At 47.6% G+C, this 27874-nt stretch overlaps 1 protein-coding gene across 3 annotated transcripts in view; it reads right to left on the reverse strand.

Moving 5' to 3' along the window:
* LOC144511906 (DNA damage-regulated autophagy modulator protein 2-like) overlaps window positions 1-27874 on the reverse strand; it is a 124448-nt gene that overhangs the window by 41704 nt on the left and 54870 nt on the right. For all 3 annotated transcript variants that reach the window (XM_078242358.1, XM_078242356.1, XM_078242357.1), the window contains one exon: window positions 2205-2347. In XM_078242358.1, coding sequence (XP_078098484.1) covers window positions 2205-2347 — 143 coding nt within the window. The remainder of the gene's footprint in view (window positions 1-2204; window positions 2348-27874) is intronic.

The following is a 27874-nucleotide window of genomic DNA, read 5'->3' on the forward strand; positions in this document are numbered from 1 at the left end:
GCGTGAATGGTCACAGGAGCGCAAAGTATCATGAAGGGCCCAAAACGCAACTTATACCAGAGATTTCAATCCCCCCCGCCCCTCCACCCCCCCCGCCCCCCCTGCCCCCCCCCCCCCCCCCCCCCCCCCCCCCCCTGCCCCCCCCCCCCCCTCCCCCCCCCCCCGACCCCTCCACCCCTACAACACTACACTCGGCATCTGATTGGCACACTTCACTGTAATTCATAGTTTCCAAAATTTAAAAACAGACAAGATGAAACAATGGTTTTCAAGGACAACAACTGTCCGAAAGCTCCAGAGATAGTTCACAGGGCTTTGCTTACCCTTGACTAACTTTAGAAATCCAAATACCATGTCTAACTTTTATCAATCTTGGATTGAAACGGTTCCTGCGGTTTCCTCCTTAGCAATTAGGATGTCAGAGAGGAGCCACTGTTGGTAGTTTTTAGTTTCAGTGTGACTATCGTTTGGCAGTTTAAATTAATATGTTCTTTAGCATTTGCTGCTAAAACTGATGGAAGCCATTTCAATAAAAACTAAAGCAGCATTATTGGAATCCAGCCACATCAGTTAATTGTGAGATAATTAAAGAATAAATTATTGGTTAATGCACATGTTAGAAAGGATGGAAATGTAATTTGGAACACAAAGATTTATAACTTTTATAATTATGAACAAATTACTAACACTTAATTATTAATGCAGACTCTCAAAGTGTTGTTGGTAATAAGGAGTTTATGCACTTCTCAAGGCAACAGAATAAAGAGATAATATGATTTGATAACCTTGACTGGGAGGAATATGGTTCAACTGTAAATGACAGACAGACAGAAATAACCAATTATCGGTCAACACTCAGCTGACCTCAAGATGAGAGAGAGAGGGTGGAATTTTCCCGTCCCCCTGCCACGGGAATCATAGCAGGCAGGACACGGACCATACAAAGCTCCATTAACCTCGGGTGGGATTTTCCACCCTTGGGGACAGTGCGGCCGAAAAATCCCACCCATAGTTTGAAAAGAAGCATTGTCTTAAAGCTGGGACAATGTGTGTAATTAGCAAAACTCCAAAGTGATCATTCTTTTTACATTCTCGGCAAATTATAGACCAATCTGTGATTAATCATCCGGGGCAGTGAGATTTAGTTGCAAGTTAGGATAACACTGTCCTGGGAGTGTTTGATGGGGACAGTGTAGAGGGAGCTTTAGTCTGTATCTAACCCTGTGCTGTAACTGTCCTGGGAGTGGTTGATGGGGACAGTGTAGAGGGAGCTTTAGTCTGTATCTAACCCCGTGCTGTACCTGTCCTGGGAGTGTTTGATGGGGACAGTGTAGAGGGAGCTTTAGTCTGTATCTAACCCTGTGCTGTACCTGTCCTGGGAGTGGTTGATGGGGACAGTGTAGAGGGAGATTTCCTCAGTGTCTAATCCTATGCGGTACCTGGTTGGTAAGGGCTCTATCTCCTGGGATTAAAATTCCTCATTTTAAAGAGTATGCTGTGTGTAGCCGGTATCACTCCATGCTAATGTGGAGCAGGTATCACTGTGCGCACTCAGCACAAATCAGCAATTAGAACCTCCGATTTGTGTTCTTTATCCAATCCTGTACAGGGGTTGCAGAAAAATGATCTTTTAAAGTTTTTATAGAAATCATAGAATCATAGAATCTTACAATGCAGAGTTACAGAGAAACTCGATGGGCCATTTGGCCAATCGAGTTTCCACTGACACAATCCCACGCAGACCCAATCTCCATAACCCCTTGCATTTACCCTAGCTAGTCCTCCTGACACTAAGGGGCAACTTAGCGTGGCCAATCCACTACCCTGCACATCTTTGGACTGTGGGAGGAAACCGGAGACCCCGGAGGAAACCCACGCAGACACAGGGAGAATGTAGAAACTCCACACAGACAGCGATCCAAGCCGGGAATTGGACCCAGTTCCCTGGCGCTGTGAGGCCGCAGTGCTAACCACTGTGCCACCGTGCCACCCCCGTATGTAATACCTAGGAAATTATGAGGCTTATCCCATTTGTGGAGCCAATCCTGTGATGTCACTTGTGCTTCCCCTAGTTGTTTTTCCAATCCAGGTAAACAGGTTTCTGTGGTTACCTCCAAGTGTTAATGTTTGAACCAATCATGCCTCTGCTCCTCTCTCTCTCTCTCTATGTTACACTCAGAAGCTCCATGCAGATGGATCATTACCTGGAAGTTTGCCACAATACACAGTCCCAGGCAGCTGATGAGGCCCAGTAGCAGGCCCACTCGATTCAGTTTATAGATGGCACGCTCATCCTCCTGATTTAGGGCCTCCACCTGTTTGTATCGTACATAAATTGTCACAAACCCTGAGGGGAAAAGAGAGAGAGAGACATCAGGGGGTGAACTGCAACCTAGACAACTTCACTTAAGTTCAGGTGGCACAGTGCAGACAGGTACAGTGGTGTTGTGGTTATGTTGCTGGAATTGGTAATCCAGAGGCCTGGACTAGTCCAGGGAACATTCATTTATATCCCACTAAGACCATTTACAAATATCTGGTTCCACAAATTTGCGGCATTACTCTGACCTGCCAGTCCCACCTCGGTCACATTGTCCAATTCTGCCCCAGCTTATCTGTGACTGAAACCCTCATCATAACAAATAGTAGCAGGCCTTTCGGCCTATCCAGCCTGTGAGAATCAATAATAACCATGGCTGATCTGACTGTTATCTTAAGACAAAGTTGCTCGCTGTCTGCTCACAATAATCCTTGACTCACTTTTTAATCAAAAATTTAAATGACTCAGACTTGAGTATGTTCAATGACTCACAGCCTCATGTACTTTCTGGGGAAGAGAATTCCACAGACTAATGACCCATGAGAGAAGAAATTCATCCTCATCTTTGCCTTAAATGGAAGACCCCTTATTTTAAACAGTGCTCCTTAGTTCCAGGAGGAAACATCCCCTCAACATCTACCCTGATCACCTCTTTCATCTCAACTCCAATAAGTATAGAATCATAGAATCCCTACAGTACAGAAGGAGGCTATTTGACCCATCGAGTCTGCACCGACCACAATCCCACCCAATCCCTATTCCCGTAACCCCACATATTTAACCCGCTAATCCCCTGACACTAGGGTCGATTTAGCATGGCCAATCCATCTAACCCGCACATCTTTGGATTGTGGGAGGAAACTGGAGCACCCGGAGGAAAACCACTCAGACACGGGGAGAACATGCAAACTCCACACAGACAGTGACCCAAGGTCAGAATTGAACCCAGGTTCCGGGCGCTGTGAGGCAGCAGTGCTAACCACTGTGTCACCGTGCCACCCCAACCACTGCGCCACCGTGCTGCCCCAAAAGTTAAAGCTTATTTATTAGTCACAAGTAGGCTTACATTCACACTGTAATGAAGTTACTGTGAAAATCCCCTAGTCGCTGTACTCTGGCGCCTGTTCGGGAACACTGAGGGAGAATTTAGCATGGCCAATGCACCCTAACCTGCACATCTTTGGCCTGTGGGAGGAAACCAGAGCACCTGGAGGAAACCCACGCAAACATGGGGAGAATGTGCAAACTCCACATAGACAGTGACCCAAGCCGGGAATCGAACCTGGGTCCCTGGTGCTGTGAGGCAGCAGTGCTAACTACAGTGCTGCCCCTGCTCAGCCTCAGGTACACAGCTAACCTGCTCAGCCTTCTTCATTAGACAACCCCTTCAGCCCAGAAATCAGTTGGGTGGTGGCATTAATGGACGAGTAATCCAATGACCCTGGGTAATGCTCTGGGGACCCGAGTTCAAATCCCAGAACGGCAGATGGTGCAATATAAATTTATAAAAATCTGGAATTAAAGAAAAAGTCATCTAATGATGATCCTGAAACCATTGCTGATCGTTGTAAAAACCTACCTGGTTCAGTAATGTTTTGCTCTGGCCTACACATAATTCCAGATCCACAATTATGAATTGACTCTAAAAAGTCCCAGTTTAAGGACAATTTGGAATGACCGTGTCAGTAACACCCACATCTCGAGGATTTCTACTCCAACAGCTGCCAAGGTAGGGTTTGAAACTTTATCCCCCAGAGCACTATCCTAGGTTTCTGTCCAGAAAACCTATGGTGCAGAAAGAGACCATTCAGCCCACTGTGTCTGCGCCAGCCAAAAAAAGAAACTAGCTGCTCATTTTAATCCCACTTTCCAGCTCCTGGTCCGTAGCCTCACAGGTTCCAGCTCTTCCTGTCCAGATCCAGGTACCGTTTAAATGAGTTCAGTGTTTCAGCCTCAATCGCTAATTTAGGCAGTGAATTCCTGACACCAACCACCCTCTGGGTGAAATGTTTTTCCACATGTTCCCTATAATTCTTCTACCAATCACCTTAAATCTATGCCTCCTGCTAATAGACCCCTCAGCTCGGGAAAAGAAGTCTTTCCAGTTTACCCTGTCTAGGCCACAGAGCATTTTGTATAGCTCCATTAGGTCACCCCTCAGCCTCTTCTGTTCTAAGGAAAACAGCCCGAGCCTACCCAATCTTTCCTCATACCTGCAATTTTCAAGCCCTGGCAACATTCTTGTCAATCTCCCTTGTACTCTCTCCAGAGAAATTATGTCCTTCCTGGATAATGTCAAAATTGTACACAAAATTCCAGCTGTGGCCTAACCAGCGTTTTATACATTTTTAACATTACATCCCTGCTTTTGTACTCAATACCTCACCCAATAAAGGAAAGCGTTCAAAATGCTTTCTTCACCACCTTACCTAGCTGTCCTGCTACCTTCAGGGATCTGTGGACATTCATTGCAAGGTCTCTCACTTTCTCAACCCCTCTCTATATCTTTTCGCTTATTGAGGATTCCCTTGCTTTGTTTGCCCTCACCACTTTTCCAGATTGAATTGCATTTGCCACTTTTCCACCGACTCAAGCAAACCATTGACATCATTCTGGAGTCGTCAGCTATACTATTCACCATCAACTACACTACATGGCCCAGTTTTGTGTCATCTGCAAATTTCCCAATCATGTGTTCCAGATTTGAGTCTAAATCATTCAGGCCCAGGTGTGTGTATGGTTCAGGAAGCTCCATTATTGAGACAGTCCCAGGTGCCTGCATGGTTCAGGGCACTCCATTATTGGTGACTTGATAGAGGTATACAAGATGATCAGAGGATTAGATAGGGTGGATAGAGAGAGCCTTTTTCCTCGGATGGTGATAGCTAACACGAGGGGACATAGCTTTAAATTGAGGGGTGATAGATATAGGACAGATGTCAGAGGCAGGTTCTTTACTCGGAGAGTAGTAAGGGCATGGAGTGCCCTGCCTGCAGCAATAGTGGACTCGCCAACATTAAGTGCCTTTAAATGGTCATTGGATAAACATATGGATGATATTGGAATAGTGTAGGTGAGATGGGCTTTGGATTGGTTTCACTGGTCGGCACAACATCGAGGGCTGAAGGGCCTGTACTGCGCTGTAATGTTCTATGTTCTATATACAACAAACAGCAAGGACCCCAACACTGAGTCCTGTGGAACACCACTGGAAACCGCTTTCCATTCACAAAAACATCCTGTCACTGAGTCAATTTTGGATACAACTCTTCACCTTTCCCTGTGTCCCTCACTTTTTTGACCATTCTGCTTTGTGGGACCTCGTCAGATGCTTTACTGAATCCCTGTAGACAACATCACCTCATCAGTCCTCCTTGTTACTTCCTCAAAAAATGGTATTCAGTTCGTAACACTTGATCTTCCCTTAATAAAACCATGCTGACTATCCCAGATCAATCAATTTTTTTCTATGTGGTTACTGTTAGGGGGCTTGGACATCATCCCCATAAGGGCTTCTTGCCTTTATCATTTCTCATTTCTACCCAAACTGTTTCCACATCCTGGTTTCCTAAACTTGGATCACCCGTCTAATACCATCATTAACTAACAGAGCCACCCTTCCACCGTTTCCTCACTTCCTGTTCTTCCTAAATATCCCGTACACTTCAATATTCAGCTCCCAATCCATGTCTCCTGCAGCCATGTCTCTGTAATGGCTGTCAGATCATATTTACTTCTATGTGTGCTCTCAGTTCATCTCTTTAATTCACCGTATCATCCCAAATTTGATTCCTCCCCCAATATTTTGTTTAAAACCCTCTCTACTTCCTTAGTTATCCAGCTTGCTAGAACACTGATTGTAGAATTGGTTTAGGTGTAGACTGTCCTGACAATACAGCCCCCACTCTCCCCAGTATTAGTGCCAGTACTCCACAAACTGGAACCCACTCTCCCACACCAGTCTTCAAGCCTGATGCGCTATCAATCAGGCGAAAGACTACTTGTGTGCCAATACAACTGTAGGCTTTTATTCACAACAGAATCAGGAGCACATCCCAACAAATAACTGACCTGGACTGAACAAGGGGGAGGAGACAGCCACCTTTATACTAGGTGCCGAGGGGAGGAACCGAACCGGGAGGGGATGTGTCCAGGCATGACAAACACACAACGGTGGTCCATATAGGACAAAGGCACAACTGAGGTCCACCACATTCACCCTTTCCTTTAAAAAACAACACGGGGGTGAAGCAGAAACAATATTACAAGTCCAGACGAACCGGTGGCTTGATCCGCCGTCGCGATCGTCATAGTGCAGGTCGCAGAGTCGTTCGAGCAGGGAGCGATGTCAGCCCAGGCCCCATACAGTGAGTGTCGAGAGAAGGCGCTGGGTGGTGTGAAGCGGACCGATCCGTCGTCCCGTCCAGTCATCGGGTACTGCGTGGCGACGGCTCCGGCGACTCAAGCGAGCTGTACATAGGGGTGAGAGGAGTGAGCTGTGGCCCTGGTGGCGTATGGAGAACAGTGGGAACCGGAGCTGGGGGGTGGGGGGCCACAACAGGCTCTGGGTGCACTACATTGGAGACTGGGACTGAAGGGGAGAGGGGCGTAGCAGTCTCCGAATGGACGACACTAGGGACCGTGGGGCAGAAGGATGTGGTGACCTCAGGGGCACCCACGGGTGCCAAGTCACGGACAGAGACCGTGTCCTCCCGCCCATCAGGGTACGCTACGTAAGCGTATTGAGGATTAGCGTGGAGCAGTTGGACATCCTCGACCAAGGGATCTGCCTTATGGGTCCGGACATGCTTCCGAAGCAGAACGGGCCCCGGGGACATCAGCCAATCCGGGAGCGAAGTACCCGAAGAGGACTTTCTAGGAAACGAGAACATCCACTCCTGAGGGGTCGTATTGGTCGCTGTGCACAAGAGTGACCTAATTAAATGTAATGCGTCCGGGAGGACGTCTTGCCAACGGCTGACTGGAAGGCCCCTAGACTGTAGCGCTAATAGAACAGCATTCCAGACGGTTGCGTTCTCCCGCTCTACTTGACCATTACCCCTGGGGTTATAGCTAGTGGTGCGGCTGGAGGCAATGCCTTTGGCGAGCAGGTACTGCCTCAGCTCGTCACTCATGAAAGAGGACCCACGGTCGCTATGAACATAGGATGGGAAGCCGAACAGGGTGAAGAGCGTGTTCAGGGTCCGAATCACTGTAGCCGTGGTCATGTCCGGGCAGGGGAAGGCAAAAGGGAAACGCGAGTATTCATCAATGATATTCAGGAAATAAACATTGCGGTTAGAGGAGGGGAGGGGGCCTTTAAAATCAATGCTAAGGCGCTCAAACGCGCGAGTGGCCTTTACAAGGTGCGCCCGACCTGGCCAGTAGAACTGCGGTTTGCACTCAGCGCAGACCCTGCATTGCCTGGTAATCGTCCGGACTTCCTCGAGGGAGTTGGGCAGGTTACGGGCTTTGACAAAGTGGAAAAATCTGGTGACACCCGGGTGACAGAGATCGTTATGGAGGGACTGTAGCTGGTCCAGTTGGGTGCTGGCACATGATCCACGGGACAGGGCATCTGGGGGCTCATTAAGCTTCCCAGGCCGGTACATGATGTCATATCTGTAGGTGGAGAGCTCAATCCTCCACCGCAAGATCTTGTCATTCTTAATCTTGCCCTTTTGCCTGGTGTTAAACAGGAAGGCAACGGACCGCTGGTCCGTAATTAAGGTGAACCGTTGGCCCGCGAGATAATGGCGCCAGTGCCAGACGGCTTCCACGATGGCCTGGGCCTCCTTCTCGACCAAGGAGTGTCGAATCTCGGGGCCTTGTAGGGTCCGGGAAAAGAAGGCCACCGGACGGCCCCTCTGGTTATGGGTGGCGGCTAGGGCAAAGTCAGACGCATCACTTTCCACTTGGAATGGGATGGATTCGTCCATAGCATGCATCGCGGCCTTCGCGATGTCCGCTTTGATGTCGTCGAAGGCCCGACGGGCCTCCTCCGCCAGAGGAAAAGAGGTCGATTTTAGAAGCGGACAGGCTTTATCCGCGTAACGGGGAACCCACTGGGCATAGTAAGAGAAGAAGCCCAGGCATCTCCTCAGTGCTTTGAGAGTAGTAGGGAGGGGGAGCTGCATAAGAGGACGCATACGGGCTGGGTCGGGACCAAGGACACCATTTTCTATCACGTACCCAAGGATGGCGAGGCGGCGTGTCCAAAAAACACACTTCGCCTCATTATATGTCAGGTTCAGGAGAGTAGGTTAGCATCATGATCCTGCAGGTCATGGCTGCAGATGGTGACGTTATCCAGATACGGGAAAGTGGCCCGTAGCCAGTGCTGGTCTACCATTTGATCCATGGCCCGCTGGAAGACTGAGACCCCATTGGTGACACCAAAGAGGACTCGGAGGAACTGGTAGAGGCGACCGTCCGCCTCAAAGGCAGTATATGGGCGATCCTCCGAGCAGATAGGGAGCTGGTGGTAAGCCAATTTCAAATCGATCATAGAGAAAACCCTATAGTGCGCAATGCGGTTGACTATGTCCGCGATGCGGGGAAGAGGGTACGCATCTAGTTGCGTATACCTGTTTATGGTCTGGCGATAGTCAATCACCATGCGGTGTTTCTCCCCCGATTTAACTACAACCACTTGCGCCCTCCAGGGGCTGGTGCTGGCCTGGATAATCCCTTCCTTGAGCAAACGTAGTACTTCGGACTGAATGAAGGCCCGGTCTTCCGCACTATAGCGCCTACTTTTGGTGGCTATAGGCCTGCAATCCGGGGTGAGATTATCGAATAAAGGGGGGTAATCTTGAGGGTCGAGAGACTGCAGGTGGTGTGCGGGGGGCGCTGTAGTGACGGCGCCTTGCAGACGGAGAGCGGGGAATAAGGGCCATCATACTGCAGGGTGACGCTCCTATGATGGGTGAGGAAATCTAACCCCAGCAGTACAGCTGCACAGAGTCGCGGCAGCACGAGGAGCCGAAAACGCTCGTAGACTGTGCCCTGTACCGTCAGCATCACCAAGCAGCACCCGAGGACCTCCACTGAGTGAGAATTCGAGGCCATGGAGATGGTCTGGCTCCAGGGTCGCACGGGAAGGGCATATTGACGCACTGTGCGAGGGTGTATAAAACTTTCTGTGCTCCCGCAGTCGAACAGGCAGTTTTCTGCATGACCATTTACCTTGATCTCCATTATTGACTTGGAGAGTTGGTGAGGCTGCGACTGGTCCAGGCAAATCGATGCCACCGTCGAATCCAGGGAGAATCCATCTTCATCCGCGTCTGATGACGTCACGGATAAAGCTTCCTGCTCGGCGCGTCTTGATGACAGCCTCAAAGATGGCGATTCCCGCGCATCTGGTGACCGCACCAAAGATAGCGATTCCCGCGCTTCCGATGACCGCATCAAAGATGGCGATTCGCACGCAGCCGCCGCCTGCATTAAAGATGGCCGCGCCCGCGGAACACACGTGGCGCCACGAGACTTCGGCATTGGCTTCACCCGGCAGACTTTAACGAAGTGGCCTAGCTTACCGCATCCGGAGCAGATCGCATCCTTCGCCGGGCAGCGACGCCGAGGGTGCTTGGATAGGCCGCAAAAGTAACATTTGGGCCCCGCTGGAACCGTCGCGGTGGAGCCGTCGATAGAACGGGATGCAGGGTAGGACCCGAGGTTGTGAGAGGCTGCTTCTAGCGTTTCAACCATCGTGGCCATTTTCCGGAGATCCAGGCCATCCTGTCCAAGCAGGCGCTGCCGGATGTATGTAGACTCAATGCCCGCAACGTAGGCGTCGCGGATCATGTCCTCCGTGTTCTGAGCTGCTGTAACAGCCTTACAGTTGCAAGCTCGAGCTAGGACCCGCAGGGCGCGCAGAAATTGGGCGCACGATTCTCCTGGCTGCTGCTTGCGGGTAGTTAGGAGATGTCTGGCGTAGACCACATTAGGGCTCTTTCGAAACTGCCCTTTTAAGAGTTCAATAGCGTCCGCGTATGTAGCAGCGTCCCGGAAGATACCGTAGACAGCTTCGCTTACCCGGGCGCGGAGCACATGGAGCTTAACGTCGTCGGTGTCGATGGCTGCAGCGGCGTCGACAAATGCTTCGAAGCAGTCCAGCCAATGGTCAAATTTATCAGAGGCTCCGACCTCTTGAGGGTCTAATGTTAACTTGTCGGGTTTTAGAAGCTGCTCCATGCTGGTCAACTGTTGTGAATAAAATTGATGCGCTATCAATAAGGCGAAAGACTACTTGTGTGCCAATACAATTGTAGGCTTTTATTCACAACAGAATCAGGAGCACATCCCAACAAATAACTGACCTGGACTGAACAAGTGGGAGGAGACAGCCACCTTTATACTAGGTGCCGAGGGGAGGAACCGAACAGGGAGGGGATGTGTCCAGGCATGACAAACACACAACAGTGGTCCATATAGGACAAAGGCACAACTGAAGTCCACCACAAAGCCACACCTTGATCTCTCTAATTTTATTTACCCTATGCCAGTTTGCACGAGCCTGGGGTAACAATCTGGAGATTATAACCTTTGAACTTCTGCTTTTCAATTTAGTGCCTAGCTCCTCATACTCTCAACGCACAACCTCTTTCCTAGTGCTATCTATGTCACTGGTACCTCCATGGGCTACGTTGACTGGGTCCTCCCCTTCCCACTGCTAGTTCCTCTCCAGCCCAGAGCAGATAACCCAAACCTTGGCACCAAGCAGGCCACATAGCCTTCTGGATTCTCGGTCTTGGCTTCAGAGAATAGTGTTTATCCCCCCTGACTATAATGTCCTCGAGACCACCACATTCCTTTTTGCTGTCCTTGTTTGAATGGCCTCCTGTATGATGATGCCATGGCCAGATTGCTCAGCCACTCTGCAGAGCTCGCTTTCATACACACATGTTACTAGCATATCAAAACTGCTCGACAATTGAAAAGTCTGAGGCTTCTGCACCACTGTCTGCTCAGAACCTTTACCTGCCTCACTCATGGTGACATCCTCCTGTCCCTCACCGCTGACCAAAACAGAGAACCCTATCCTAAGAGGTGTGACCATCTTCTGGTACAAAGTGTCCAGGTATCTCTCCTCCTCCCTGATGCTACACACTATAAGCAGTTTGATTTTGAGACCAATAATTCTGATCCTGAGTTCTTCTAGCTGCTTACACTTTCTGCAGACATTTGTCCTGGATTGCATCAGTGTCCAGGAGGTCCCACATTCCACAGCTGCAACACAACACCTATCCCACCATTGTTGCTTCTGTTATTTAGTTAATTAAGGAAGTATTTAAATTAAATTAACTTAGAATGATTCTCATGTATACTGCAATTTATTGTATTTTAATAAATGTATCACCTTCAACTGAGAGTTAAAAGTTTGTTAATTTATAATTGGCTTACTGGTTACTCAACAATCAGCTCCATTGGCTGCACTGAAGTAAGAAAAGAGTAGAAAAAGCAGCAACTCCTCCCCTTTGACAAACCTCAATCCGTTCACTCCACCTGCAGTCTGCGCTCCGCTTGCAAAGCTGCTCCCTGACCTCGGAGCTTTGGAGCTGACACTACAACAACTAGATTGGAATAGTTAGTCAATTCATTCATCAGCTACTCTCCAGGGGCCTGTTTATCCCTTCCTAAAGCTGGAAGAAACATACTTTATCAACTTACCTTATTAACCCACTGTATGTAAATAGCAGTTATCAGGTGTAAAGTCCCAGTGGTAGAACTCCCAGTACTGAGACCTATTTCTCCCACACCAACCTTTGAGCACACAGTTAACAATCTAATCTGATTTACTCTAAATTTAAATCTAAATCCGATTTACTCTAAACCAATTTGCTTGTGGCTCAGGTAGCGATCCAAAGATTATTCCATTTGAGGTCCTGGAATAAGGACACTTTGCCTGAATGCACGAAGCATTCGGAACAAGGTAAATGATTTGATGGTGCAAATCAGCACAAGTGGGTACGATCTAGTGGCCATTACAGAAACGTGGCTGAAAGGTGACCAGGACTGGGAGATGAATATCCAGGGGTATCAGGCGTTTAGGAAGAATAGACAGGAAGGAAAAGGTGGTGGGGTCGCGCTATTAATAAGAGATAATATCAGGGTAGTACTGAGGGATGACATAGGCTCTGAGGAACAAAACGTGGAATCATTATGGGTAGAGATGAGGAATAGTAGAGGGAGAAAGACACTAGTAGGTGTGGTATATAGGCCCCCAAATAATAATGTTGAGGTAGGGAGGGCTGTAAACAAGCAGATAAGGGATGCGTGTAAAAACGGAACGGCAATAATCATGGGGGACTTCAACATGCACATTGACTGGCAGACTCAAGTCGGTAAGGGTGGAATGGAGGAAGAGTTCTTAGAATGCTGTCGGGATAGTTTCCTTGAACAGCATGTTACGGAACCGACGAGGGAACGAGCTATTTTGGATCTGGTATTGTGTAACGAGGTAGGTAGAATTAAGGATCTTATTGTGAAGGACCCTCTTGGGTCTAGTGACCACAATATGGTCGAATTTCTGATTCAGATGGAAGAGGAGAAAGTTTGGTCCCAAACCAGTGTCCTCTGTTTGAACAGAGGGAAATATGATAGGATGAGGGATGAATTGGCTAAGGTAGACTGGGAGAGCAGGCTGGCAGGTAGGATAGCTGAGGAACAGTGGAGGATTTTTAAGGAGATCCTTTTCAGTTCTCAGCAAAAATATATTCCAGCAAAAAACAAGGATTGTAAGAAAAGGGAGAACCAGCCGTGGATAACGAAGGAAATAAAGGAGAGTATTAAAATAAAAACAGCTGCGTACAGAGTGGCCAAAAATAGTGGAGAAACAAGTGATTGGGAAAAATTTAAGAAACAACAAAGAGAGACTAAGAAAGCGATAAAGAAAGGAAGGATAGACTATGAAGCTAGGCTAGCAATTAATATAAAAAATGATAGTAAAAGTTTTTATAAATATATAAAAAGGAATAGAGTGGCTAGAGTGAATGTTGGACCCTTGGAGGACAAGGGGGGAGTTAATAGTGGGAAATGAGGATATGGCTGAGTCTTTAAATAAGTTTTTTGTGTCGGTCTTCACGGTGGAGGACACAAATAGTTTGCCAAATATTAACGATAGAGGGTTGGCAGCAGGAGAAATACTTAATACAATTAATGTTACCAGAGAGGCAGTGCTGGGTAGACTAATGGGACTGAAGGTGGACAAGTCCCCGGGTCCGGATGGAATGCATCCCAGGGTATTGAAAGAAATGTCAGAGGTAATAGTGGATGCGTTAGTGATTATTTATCAAAACTCGTTGCATTCTGGGGTAGTGCCGATTGATTGGAAAACGGCTAATGTTACGCCGCTGTTTAAAAAAGGAAGGAGACAAAAGGCGGGTAACTATAGGCCGGTCAGCTTAACGTCTGTAGTAGGGAAAATGCTGGAATCCATTATTAAAGAGGAGATAGCAGGGCATCTGGATAGAAATGGTTCGATCAATCAGACGCAGCATGGATTCATGAGGGGAAAGTCGTGCTTGACGAACATGTTGGATTTTTATGAAGATGTGACTAGGGCGGTTGATGGAGGAGAACCGGTGGATGCGGTGTTTTTGGATTTCCAAAAGACGTTTGATAAGGTGCCCCATAAAAGGCTGCTGAAGAAGATTAGGGCATACGGAGTTGGGGGTAGTGTGTTAAAGTGGATTGGGGACTGGCTATCCGACAGGAAGCAAAGAGTCGGAATAAATGGGTGTTTTTCCGGTTGGAGGAAGGTAACTAGTGGCGTGCCGCAGGGATCGGTACTCGGGCCGCAACTATTTACCATTTATATAGATGATCTGGAGGAGGGGACGGAGTGTAGGGTAACGAAGTTTGCAGACGACACAAAGATAAGTGGAAAAGTGAATCGTGTGGAGGACGGAGAAGATCTGCAGAGAGATTTGGACAGGCTGAGTGAGTGGGCGAGGATATGGCAAATGGAGTATAACGTTGAGAAATGCGAGGTTATACACTTTGGAGGAAATAATAACAAATGGGATTACTATCTCAATGGAAACAAATTAAAACATGCTACCGTGCAAAGGGACCTGGGGGTCCTTGTGCATGAGACGCAAAAGCCCAGTCTGCAGGTACAACAGGTGATCAAGAAGGCAAATGGGATGTTGGCCTATATCGCGAGGGGGATAGAATATAAAAGCAGGGATGTCTTGATGCACCTGTACAGGGCATTGGTGAGGCCGCAGCTGGAATACTGTGTGCAGTATTGGTCCCCTTATATGAGGAGGGATATATTGGCATTGGAGGAAGTGCAGAGAAGGTTCACCAGGTTGATACCGGAGATGAGGGGTTTGGATTATGAGGAGAGGCTGAGGAGATTGGGTTTGTACTCGTTGGAGTTTAGAAGGATGAGGGGGGATCTTATGGAGACTTATAAGATAATGCGGGGGCTGGATAGGGTGGAGGCGGAGAGATTCTTTCCACTTAGTAAGGAAGTTAAAACTAGAGGACACAGCCTCAAAATAAAGGGGGGTCGGTTTAAGACAGAGTTGAGGAGGAACTTCTTCTCCCAGAGGGTGGTGAATCTCTGGAATTCTCTGCCCACTGAGGTGGTGGAGGCTACCTCGCTGAATATGTTTAAAGCGCGGATGGATGGATTCCTGATCGGTAAGGGAATTAAGGGTTATGGGGATCAGGCGGGTAAGTGGTACTGATCCACGTCAGATCAGCCATGATCTTATTGAATGGCGGGGCAGGCCCGAGGGGCTAGATGGCCTACTCCTGCTCCTATTTCTTATGTTCTTATGTCCTGCTTTTTAATTTAACTATCTTTAAATTCCTTTTGACTAGTCAACTGCCTACTTAGATATCTGTGGCTCCCAAAACCCTTAAAATCTTACACTGGTGTTCAGCATAGGTAGTACAGTAGTCAAGATTGGCTTGGAATTGGAGAAGCAACAGTCTTAGATTGCAGATGGAGGTGTAGTTCGTCAGTGGAAGACAGGAGTCACAGCTGATGGAATGTTTGATGGGAAGAAAAGTGAGTCTGGAGCAAGAGGTTACATGTGTATTTTTGATAAACTTTCTAAAAACATTCAGAAAAGAAAGGCAAAGTTGAAAAAGTTCCAGAATAGGTTATTCTTATTCATTCGTGGGACATGAGCATCTCTGGCTGGCGAGCATTTGTTGCCCATCTCTAGTTGCCCTTGAGAAGGTGGTGGTGAGCTGCTTTCTTGAATCACAGTAAGAAGTCTCACAACGCCACTAGCTTCCGGAGCGCTGCTCCCTCGTCAGGTGAGTGGGAGTTCTGTTCACAAACAGGGCATATAAAGACACAAACTCAATTTACAAAATAATGGTTGGAATGCGAGTCTTTACAGCTAATCAAGTCTTAAAGGTGCAGCCAATGTGAGTGGAGAGAGCATTAAGCACAGGTTAAAGAGATCTTTAATCACTGCAGTCCACGTGCTGTGGGTTGACCCACAATGCCATTAGGGAGCAAATTTCAGGATTTGGACCCAGCGACTGTGAAGGAACGATGCTTACACAGCACATTCCAGTCAGCTTCACTATTGTAGTATGGGGAAATGCAACAGTCAATTTGTGCACAGCAAGATCACAGAAACAGCCACATGATCTTTTAGATGAGGGGTAAATATTGCCAAAAATCGGAGTCAAATAATGCCACGTGATCCTTTCTGTCCAAAGGGGATACGGGCAGCATGCTAGCACAGCGGTTAGCACTGCTACCTCTCAACGCCAGGGACCTGGGTTCAATTGCCGGCTTGGATCACTATCTGTGTGGAGTCTGCACGTTCTCCTCGTGCCTGCATAGGTTTCCTCCCACAGTCCAAAAGACGTGCTGGTTAGGGGCATTGGCCATGCTACATTCTCCCTCTGTGTACCCGAACAGGCGCCGGAGTGTGGCAGCTCGGGGATTTTCACAGTAACTTCATTCCAGTTCTAATGTAAGCATACTTGTGACACTAATAAATAAACTTAATAAACTTAAACTTCACTAAGTCAGGACAGTGAGTGGCTTGGAGGGGAACTTGCAGGTGGTGGTGTTCCCATATATCTGCTGCCTTTGTCCTTCTAGATGGAAGTGAACAAAGAACAGTACAGCACAGGAAACAGGCCCTTCGGCCCTCCAAGCCTGCGCCGCTCCTTGGTCCAACTAGACCAATCGTTTGTATCCCTCTATTCCCAGGCTGCTCATGTGACTATCCAGGTAAGTCTTAAACGATGTCAGCGTGCCTGCCTCCACCACCCTACTTGGCAGCGTATTCCAGGCCCCCACCACCCTCTGTATAAAAAACGTCCCTCTGATATCTGAGTTGTACCTCGCCCCTCTCACCTTGAGCCCATGACCCCTCGTGATCGTCACCTCCGACCTGGGAAAAAGCTTCCCACTGTTCACCCTATCTATACCCTTCATAATCTTGTACACCTCTATTAGATCTCCCCTCATTCTCCGTCTTTCCAGGGAGAACAACCCCAGTTTACCCAATCTCTCCTCATAGCTAAGACCCTCCATACCAGGCAACATCCTGGTAAACCTTCTCTGCACTCTCTCTAACGCCTCCACGTCCTTCTGGTAGTGCGGCGACCAGAACTGGACGCAGTACTCCAAATGTGGCCTAACCAACGTTCTATACAGCTGCATCATCAGACTCCAGCTTTTATACTCTATACCCTGTCCTATAAAGGCAAGCATACCATATGCCTTCTTCACCACCTTCTCCACCTGTGTTGCCACCTTCAAGGATTTGTGGACTTGCACACCTAGGTCCCTCTGTGTTTCTATACTCCTGATGACTCTGCCATTTATTGTATAACTCCTCCCTACATTATTTCTTCCAAAATGCATCACTTCGCATTTATCCGGATTAAACTCCATCTGCCACCTCTCCGCCCAGTTTTCCAGCCTATCTATATCCTGCTGTATTGCCCGACAATGCTCTTCGCTATCCGCAAGTCATCAAGTGGTCGTGGGTTTGCTGTCCAAGGATCTTTGATGAATTGCTGCAGTGCATCTTGTAGATGGTACAGACTGCTGCTACTGAGCGTCGATCGTGGAGGGAATGGATGTTTGTGGATGTGGTGCCAATCAAGCGGGGCTGCTTTGTCCGGATGGTGTCAAGCTTCCTGAGTGTTGTTGGAGCTGCAGCCATCCAGGCAAATGGGAAGTATTCTATCACACTCCTGACTTGTGCCTTGTAAATGGTGGATAGGTTTTGGGGAGTCAGGAGGTGAGTTACTCGCCGCAGTATTCCTAGCCTCTGACCTGCTCTTGTAGCCACTGTGTTTATGTGGTGAGTCCAGTTGAGTTTCTGGTCAGTGGTAACCCCAAGGATGTTGGCAGTGGGGGATTCAGTGATGGTTACACCATTGAATGTCATGGGTGGTTAGAGTGTCTCTTATGGGTAATGAGTGCTGAAAATGGCTGGGCCTAGAACACTAGCCTGAGGGACTCTTGCAGAGATATCCTGGAACCGAGATGACTGACCCTCCACAACCACAACCATCTTCCTATGAGCCAGGTATGACTCCAACCAGCGGAGAGTTTTCCCCCCGATACCCATTGATTCCAGTTTTGTTAGGGCTCCTTGATGCTATACTCGGTCAAGTGCAGCCTGACGTCGAGAGCTGTCACTCTCACCTCACTCTGTAATTCAGCTCTTTTGTCCATGTTTGAACCAAGGCTGTAATGAGGCCAGGAGCTGAGTGACCCTGGCGAAACCCAAACTGGGCATCACTGAGCAGGTTATTGCTGAGCAGGTGCTGCTTGATAGCACTGTTGATGACCCCTCTGTCACTTTATTGATGATCGAGAGTAGACTGATGGGGTGGTAATTGGCTGGATTGGATTTGTCCTACTTTTTGTGTACAGGACATAGTTGGGCAATTTTCCACATTGTCGGGTAGATGCCAGTGTTGTAACTGTACTGGAACAGCTTGGCTCGGGAAGCAGCAAGTTCTGCAGCACAAGTCTTCCAGGACTATTGCCAGAATGTTATCAGGGCCCATTGCCTTTGCAGTATCCAGTGCCTCCAGTCTTTTCTTAATATCATGTGGAGTGAATCAAATTGGCTGGAGGCTGGCATCTGTGATGCTGGGGCCACTGGAGGAGGCTGAGATGGATCATCCACTCAGCATTTCTAGTTGAAGATTGCTGCAAATGCTTCAGCTTTATCTTTTGCACTGATGTGCTGGGCTCCTCCATCATTGAGGATGGAAATATTTGTGGAGCCTCCTCCAGTGAGTTGTTTAATTGTCCACCACCATTCTCGACTGGATGTGGAAGGACTGCAGAATTTAGATCTGATTCGTTGGTTGTGGGATCACTCAGCTCTGTCTATCACTTTCTGTTTATGCTATTTGGCATGCAAGTAGTCCTGTTTCACCGGGTTGGCACCTCATTTTTAGCTATGTCTGGTGCTGCTCTTGGCATGCTCTCCTGCACTCTCCATTGAACCAGGGTTGATCCCCTGGCTTGATGGTAATAGTTGAGATGGGGGGAATATGTCGAGCCATGAGGTTGCAGATTGTGCTGGAGTTCAATTCTGCTGCTGTTGATGGCCCACAGTGCCTCGTGGATGTCCAGTCTTGAGTTGCCAGAGCAATTCGAAGTCTGAACCATTAAGCACGGTGATAGTGCCACACAACACGATGGAGGTTATTCTCAATGTGAATGCGGGACTTTGCCTCCACAAGGACCGTGCGGTGGTCACTCTTATCGATACTGTCATGGACAGATGTATCTGCAGCTGGCAGATTGGTAAGGATGAGGTCAAGTATGTTTTTTCTTCTTGTTGGTTCCCTCACCACCTGCTGCAGACCCAGTCTAGTAGTTATATAAGAACATAAGAAATAGGAGCAGGAGTAGGCCATCTAGCCCCTCGAGCCTGCCCCGCCATTCAATAAGATCATGGCTGAACAAAGAACAAAGAACAAGGAACAGTACAGCACAGGAAACAGGCCCTTCGGCCCTCCAAGCCTGTGCCGCTCCTTGGTCCAACTAGACCAATCGTTTGTATCCCTCCATTCCCAGGCTGCTCATGTGACTATCCAGGTAAGTCTTAAACGATGTCAGCATGCCTGCCTCCACCACCCTACTTGGCAGCGCATTCCAGGCCCCCACCACCCTCTGTGTAAAAAACATCCCTCTAATATCTGAGTTATACTTCGCCCCTCTCACCTTGAGCCCGTGACCCCTCGTGAACGTCACTTCTGATCTGGGAAAAAGCTTCCCACCGTTCACCCTATCTATCCCCTTCATAATCTTGTACACCTCTATTAGATCTCCCCTCATTCTCCGTCTTTCCAGGGAGAACAACCCCAGTCTACCCAATCTCTCCTCATAGCTAAGACCCTCCATACCAGGCAACATCCTGGTAAACCTTCTCTGCACTCTCTCTAACGCCTCCACGTCCTTCTGGTAGTGCGGCGACCAGAACTGGACGCAGTACTCCAAATGTGGCCTAACCAGCGTTCTATACAGCTGCATCATCAGACTCCAGCATTTATACTCTATACCCCGTCCTATAAGGCAAGCATACCATATGCCTTCTTCACCACCTTCTCCACCTGTGTTGCCACCTTCAAGGATTTGTGGACTTGCACACCTAGGTCCCTGTGTTTCTATACTCCTGATGACTCTGCCATTTATTGTATAACTCCTCCCTACATTATTTCTTCCAAAATGCATCACTTCGCATTTATCCGGATTAAACTCCATCTGCCACCTCTCCGCCCAGTTTTCCAGCCTATCTATATCCTGCTGTATTGCCCGACAATGCTCTTCGCTATCCGCAAGTCCAGCCATCTTCGTGTCATCCGCAAACTTGCTGATTACACCAGTTACACCGTCTTCCAAATCATTTATCTCATAGAAATCATAGAAACCCTACAGTGCAGAAGGAGGCCATTCAGCCCATCGGGTCTGCACCGACCACAATCCCACCCAGGCCCTACCCCCACATATTTACCCGTTAATCCCTCTAACCTACGCATCCCAGGGCTCTAAGGGGCAATTTTTAACCTGGCCAATCAACCTAACCCGCACATCTTTGGACTGTGGGAGGAAACCGGAGCACCCGGAGGAAACCCACGCAGACACGAGGAGAATGTGCAAACTCCACACAGACAGTGACCCGAGCCGGGAATCGAACCCGGGACCCTGGAGCTGTGAAGCAGCAGTGCTAACCACTGTGCTACCATGCCGCCCAATATATATATCACAAATAGCAGAGGTCCCAGTACAGAGCCCTGCGGAACACCACTGGTCACAGACCTCCAGCCGGAAAAAGACCCTTCGACCACTACTCTCTGTCTCCTATGGCCAAGCCAGTTCTCCACCCATCTAGCCACTTCTCCTTGTATCCCATGAGCCTTAACCTTCTTAACCAACCTGCCATGTGGGACTTTGTCAAATGCCTTACTGAAATCCATATAGACGACATCCAAGGCCCTTCCTTCATCAACCGTTTTTGTCACTTCCTCAAAAAACTCCACCAAATTTGTAAGGCACGACCTCCATCTTACAAAACCATGCTGTCTGTCACTAATGAGATTGTTCCGTTCTAAATGCACATACATCCTGTCTCTAAGAATCCTCTCCAACAACTTCCCTACCACGGACGTCAAGCTCACTGGCCTATAATTTCCTGGGTTATCCCTGCTACCCTTCTTAAACAACGGGACCACATTCGCTATCCTCCAATCCTCAGGGACCTCACCCGTGTCCAAAGAAGCGACAAAGATTTCCGTCAGAGGCCCAGCAATTTCATCTCTCGTCTCCCTGAGCTGATCTGAAGTGGATGAGTTCCACTTACCTGCCTGATCCCTATAACCCCTAATTCCCTTACCGATCAGGAATCCATCTATCCGTGATTTAAGCATATTCAATGAGGTAGCCTCCACCACTTCAGTGGGCAGAGAATTCCAGAGATTCCCCACCCTCTGAGAGAAGAAGTTCCTCCTCAACTCTGTCCTAAACTGACCCCCCTTTATTTTGAGGCTGTGCCCTCTAGTTCTAGCTTCCTTTCTAAGTGGAAAGAATCTCTCCACCTCTACTCTATCCAGCCCCTTCATTATCTTATAGGTCTCTATAAGATCCCCCCTCACCCTTCTAAATTCCAACGAGTACAAATCCAGTCTGCTCAGTCTCTCCTCATAATCAACACCCCTCATCTCTGGTATCAACCTGGTGAACCTTCTCTGCACTCCCTCCAAGGCCAATATATCCTTCCGCAAATAAGGGGACCAATACTGCACACAGTATTCCAGCTGCGGCCTCACCAATGCCCTGTACAGATGCAGCAAGACATCTCTTCTTTTATATTCTATCCCCCTTGCGATATAGGCCAACATCCCATTTGCCTTCTTGATCACCTGTTGCACCTGCAGACTGGTGATCTTTTATATTCTATCCCCCTTGCGATATAGGCCAACATCCCATTTGCCTTCTTGATCACCTGTTGCACCTGCAGACTGGGTTTTTGCGTCTCATGCACAAGGACCCCCAGGTCCCTTTGCACAGTAGCATGTTGTAATTTTTTTCCATTTAGATAATAATCCAATTTGCTATTATTTCCTCCAAAGTGAATAACCTCACATTTGTCAACGTTATACTCCATCTGCCAGATCCTCGTCCACTCACTCAGCCTGTCCAAATCTCTCTGCAGATCTTCTCCGTCCTCCACACAACTCCCTCCCGACTGCATACCACTGTGCCACCTCTGCTGGGTCTGTCCTGCCGGTGGGACAGGACACATCCAGGATGGTAATGGTGGTGTCTGGGCTGTTATCTGTAAGGTATGATTCTGTGGAAATGACTACGTCAGGCTGTTGCTTGGTTAGTCTGTGAGACAGCTCTCCCAATCTTGGCACTGGTTCGTCTGCTGGATCACACTCTGGTCTTTTCTAAACAATTGCATAGATAAGAGAATGCACCAGATGTCATCCTAACAGCTCAGGAATGTCAACATGACAGCCTGAGCTAGCATGGTTTAGAGAGGTCAAAGTGTTTAGAAGTCTTCTTTCCAGAGAGAGATCAAATGCTGTTTAGAAAATGCCACGTGTGTTTGCCTAGGGCTGAATAAAACGTATTAGGGGTTAGGAGAACATGTCCGTAACCTACAAAAGGGATTGTGCTGTTTGATCAGTTCTGCTGCAAACAGGAAACATACAGCAGAGTACAGTGTACGAGGTATAATGTTAGACCAACACTGGAACCCACGAGGCTTGAAATCGCTCCAGAGGAGTCATATGAATCTTTCTTTTCCAAATTAAACAAGTGCTGGGGAGGTTCCAAAACTGAGTTAGGAAGCAATCATTTTAAACAGATTCTTCAAGCTCCCCAGAGTTACATCAAGAGAGGGACACTCAAGGTCCTAGCTAACATCAAACATTTCCCCACTGAGAACCCGAGTGTACTCACTGAGATTGGATTCCTGCCCCATCATCATTCACAATCCGTACCCTGACCCTTTGGAGCACCTCTTCTGAGTGCAGACCGTACATTCAAGTTAAGTCATTGTTTAAACAGAGTGTTGTTTGCAAACATCAGAGCTCTGACAAAGGGTGATCCAGACTCTGTTCCCTCTCCACAGAGGCTGTCAGATCTGCTGAGATTTTCCAGCATTTTCTGTCTTTGTTTCATATTCCAGAATCCACTAATTTACTTTTAGCAAAAATTGAGAATTGGTTTGAAGGGGAAAAGGATAAATAAAAGAGATGGGAAGGATTCAGTTTCTTTGATGGAGTGTGTGTAAGTTGTAGTGTGTGCTTTTTAAGAAGCTGTTGTCTCCTACAAAACGGCAAAAAGGTTTCGAAATAATTGGAATTTAATGTACAATTTAGGGGAAGTTGAAGAACTAAATGAAGAGAGCCAGCTTAAAATAGAGTTTGTGCTTGGGGGAGCTTTTTTAAAAAATTACGTACAATGATGCAATTGTGTGCCAAGTTTTCTCCACCCACCCCATCCCAAAACAGCACCCCCCGCCCGTCCCCCCACACTCCCCAGAAACAAACTACGGAATTAACTCTTTCTGCTGTTTCTTTTTTTTAAGTTAATCACACAATCTTTGGATTGCTATGTTCCTATAAAAAAATCCAACTGTTGGTCTGAGCTATTTAAGAATTAAATAATTGAGTAATAGTTCTGTATTGTATTCAGTTATGAACAGAATAAATGAGATCATTCTGAATGGATCAGTATCCAATACATGATAGTCAGAAGTGAGCCGTGAGATTTTCCAATGTAGGGGCTCTGCGGCTAGTCAATTAATATTGAGCATCATTAGATTTGAGCTTTCCACATTTACAGATATGATTGGACAGATTAAATTCTTCTGCTCCTGGCCACAGCCACAACGGATTGTTTATGTTCTCTTTTAAACAGGTGATGATGGTCTCCAGCTCCGGGTGGCACAGTGGTTAGCACTGCTGTCTCACAAAGCCAGGGACCCGGGTTCGATTCCGGCCTTGACTGACTGTCTGTGTGAGGTTTGCACATTCTACCTGTGTCTGCGTGGGTTTCCTCTGGGTGCTCCGGTTTCCTCCCACACTCCAAAGATGTTCAGGTTAGGTAGATTGGCCATGCTAAATTGCCCCTTAGTGTCAGGAGGACTAGAACATAGAACGTTACAGTGCAGTACAGCCCCTTCGGCCCTCAATGTTGCGCCAACCTGTGAAACCAATCTAAAGCCCATCTAACCTACACTATTCCAATATCATCCATATGTTTATCCAATGACCCTTTAAATGCCCTTAATGTTGACGAGCCCACTACTGCTGCAGGCAGGGCATTCCACGACCTTACTACTCTCTGAGTAAAGAACCTACCTCTAACATCTGTCCTATATCTATCATCCCTCAATTTAAAGCTATGTCCCCTCGTGCTAGCCATCACCATCCGAGGAAAAAGGCTCTCACTGTCCACCCTATCTAATCCTCTGATCATCTTGTATGCCTCTATTAAGTCACCTCTTAACCTTCTTCTCTCTAATGAAAACAGCCTCAAGTCACTCAGCCTTTCCTCATAAGACCTTCCCACCATACCAGGCAACATCCTGGTAAATCTCCTCTGCACCCTTTCCAATGCTTCCACATCCTTCCTATAATGCGGTGACCAGAACTGTACGCAATACTCCAAGTGCGGCCGCACCAGAGTTTTGTACAGCTGCACCATGACATCATGGCTCCGAAACTCAATCCCTCTACCAATAAAAGCTAACACACTGTACGCCTTCTTAACAACCCGATCAACCTGGGTGCCAACTTTCAGGGGTCAATGCACATGGACACCGAGATCTCTCTGCTCACCCACACTACCAAGTATCTTACCATTAGCCCAGTACTCTGTATTCTTGTTACTCCTTCCAAAGTGAATCACCTCACACTTTTCCGCATTAAACTCCATTTGCCACCTCTCAGCCCAGCTCTGCAGCTTATCTATGTCCCTCTGTAACCTGCAACATCCTTCCGCACTGTCCACAACTCCACAGACTTTAGTGTCATCCGCAAATTTACTAACCTAGCCTTCTACGCCCTCATCCAGGTCATTTATAAAAATGACAAACAGCAGTGGCCCCAAAACAGATCCTTGCGGTACACCACTAGTAACTGAACTCCAGGATGAACATTTCCCATCAACTACCACCCTCTGTCTTCTTACAGCTAGCCAATTTCTGATCCAAACCGCAAAATCACCCTCAATCCCATGCCTCTGTATTTTCTGCAATAGCCTACCATGGGGAATCTTATCAAACGCTTTACTGAAATCCATATACACCACATCAACTGCTTTACCCTCATCCACCTCTTTGGTCACCTTCTCAAAGAACTCAATAAGGTTTGTGAGGCACGACCTACCTTTCACAAAACCGTATTGACTATCCCTAATCAAATTATTCCTTTCTAGATGATTATAAATCCTATCTCTTATAATCCTTTCCAAAACTTTGCCCACAACAGAAGTAAGGCTCACTGGTCTATAATTACCAGGGTTGTCTCTACTCCCCTTCTTGAACAAGGGGACAACATTTGCTATCCTCCAGTCTTCTTGCACTATTCCTGCAGACAATGACGACATAAAGATCAAAGCCAAAGGCTCTGCAATCTCCTCCCTAGCTTCCCAGAGAATCCTAGGATAAATCCCATCCGGCCAAAGGGACTTATCTATTTTCACACTTTCCAGAATTGCTAACACCTCCTCCTTATGAACCTCAATCCCGTCTAGTCTAATAGCCTGTATCTCAGTATTCTCTTCGACAACATTGTCTTTTTTCTGTGTGAATACTGACGAAAAATATTCATTTAGTGCCTCTCCTTTCTCTTCGGACTCCACGCACAACTTCCCACTACTGTCCTTGACTGGCCCTAATCTTACCCTAGTCATTCTTTTATTCCTGACATACCTATAGAAAGCTTTAGGGTTTTCCTTGATCCTACCTGCCAAAGACTTCTCATGTCCCCTCCTGGCTCTTCTTAGCTCTCTCTTCAGGTCCTTCCTGGCTAACTTGTAACTCTCAAGCGCCCTAACTGAGCCTTCATGTCTCATCTTTACAAAAGTCTCCTTCCTCTTCACAAGAGATTCAACTTCTTTAGTAAACCATGGTTCCCTCGCTCGACCACTTCCTCCCTGCCTGACAGGTACATACTTATCAAGGACACGCAGTAGCTGTTCCTTGAACAAGCTCCACATTTCAATTGTGCCCATCCCCTGCAGATTTCTTCCCCATCCTATGCATCCTAAATCTCACCTAATCACATCATAATTTCCTTTCCCCCAGCTATAACTCTTGCCCTGCGGTATATACCTATCCCTTTCCATTGCTAAAGGAAACGTAACCGAATTGTGGTCACTATCACCAAAGTGCTCACCTACCTCCAAATCTAACACCTGGCCTGGTTCATTACCCAGTACCAAATCCAACGTGGCCTCGCCTCTTGTTGGCCTATCTACATACTGTGTCAGGAAACTCTCCTGCACACATTGGACAAAAGCTGACCCCTCTAAAGCACTCGAACTATAGCGTTTCCAGCCAATATTTGTAAAGTTAAAGTCCCCCATAACAACGACCCTGTTACTTTCGCTCCTATCCGGAATCATCTTTGCAATCCTTTCCTCTACATCTCTGGAACTTTTCAGAGAACTATAGAAAACTCCCAACAGGGTGACCTCTCCTTTCCTGTTTCTAACCTCAGCCCATACTACCTCAGTAGACGAGTCCTCATCAAACGTCCTTTCTGCCACCGTAACACTGTCCTTGACTAACAATGATGTGGAGATGCCGGCGTTGGACTGGGGTGAACACAGTAAGAAGTCTCACAACACCAGGTTAAAGTCCAACAGGTTTATTTGATATCAAATACCATAAGCTTTCGGAGCGCTGCTCCTTCATCAGATGGAGTGGAAATGTGCTCTCAAACAGTGCACAGAGACACAACATCAAGTTACAGGATACTGATTAGAATGCGAATCCCTAAAGCGAGCCAGGTCTTAAAGGTACAGACAATGTGGGTGGAGGGAGCATTAAACACAGGTTAAAGAGATGTGTATTGTCTCCAGACAGAACAGCTAGTGAGATTCTGCAAGCCCAGGAGGCAAGCTGTGGGGGTTACTGATAATGTGACATAAATCCAACATCCCGGTTTAGGCCGTCCTCATGTGTGCGGAACTTGGCTATCAGTTTCTGCTCAGCGACTCTGCGCTGTCGTGTGTCGTGAAGGCCGCCTTGGAGAACGCTTACCTGAAGATCCAAGGCTGAATGCCCGTGACTGCTGAAGTGCTCCCCCACAGGAAGAGAACAGTCTTGCTTGGTGGAGTTTTTGAAGAAGTGACCAGAATGGTTGACGATGGAAGGGCCGTGGATGTCGTCTATATGGACTTCAGTAAAGCGTTTGACAAAGTCCCTCATGGTAGGCTGGTGAAAAAGGTTGGATCTCATGGGATAAAGAGGGAGGTGGCTAGATGGGTGGAGAACTGGCTTGGTCAGAAGACAGAGGGTGGTAGTGGAAGGGTCTTTTTCCGGCTGGAGGCCTGTGACAAGTGGTGTTCCGCAGGGCTCTGTATTGGGACCTCTGCTGTTTGTGATTTATGTAAACGATCTGGAAGAAGGTGTAACTGGGGTGATCAGTAAGTTTGCGGACGACACAAAATTGGCAGGACTTGCAGATACTGAGGAGCATTGTCAGAAGCTACAGAAGGATATAGATAGGCTGGAAATTTGGGCAAAGAAATGGCAGATGGAGTTCAATCCTGATAAATGCGAAGTGATGCATTTTGGTAGAACTAACGTAGGGGGGAGCTATACAATAAATGGCAGAACCATAAAGGGTGTAGATACGCAGAGGGACCTGGGTGTGCAAGTCCACAGATCCTTGAAGGTGACGTCACAGGTGGAGAAGGTGGTGAAGAAAGCATATGGCATGCTTGCCTCTATAGGACGGGGCATAGAGTATAAAAGTTGGGGTCTGATGTTGCAGATGTATAGAACGTTGGTTCGGCCGCATTTGGAATACTGCGTCCAGTTCTGGTCGCCACACTACCAGAAG

This window comes from Mustelus asterias, chromosome 25, assembly GCF_964213995.1.
Source record: "Mustelus asterias chromosome 25, sMusAst1.hap1.1, whole genome shotgun sequence".
NCBI lineage: Eukaryota > Metazoa > Chordata > Chondrichthyes > Carcharhiniformes > Triakidae > Mustelus > Mustelus asterias.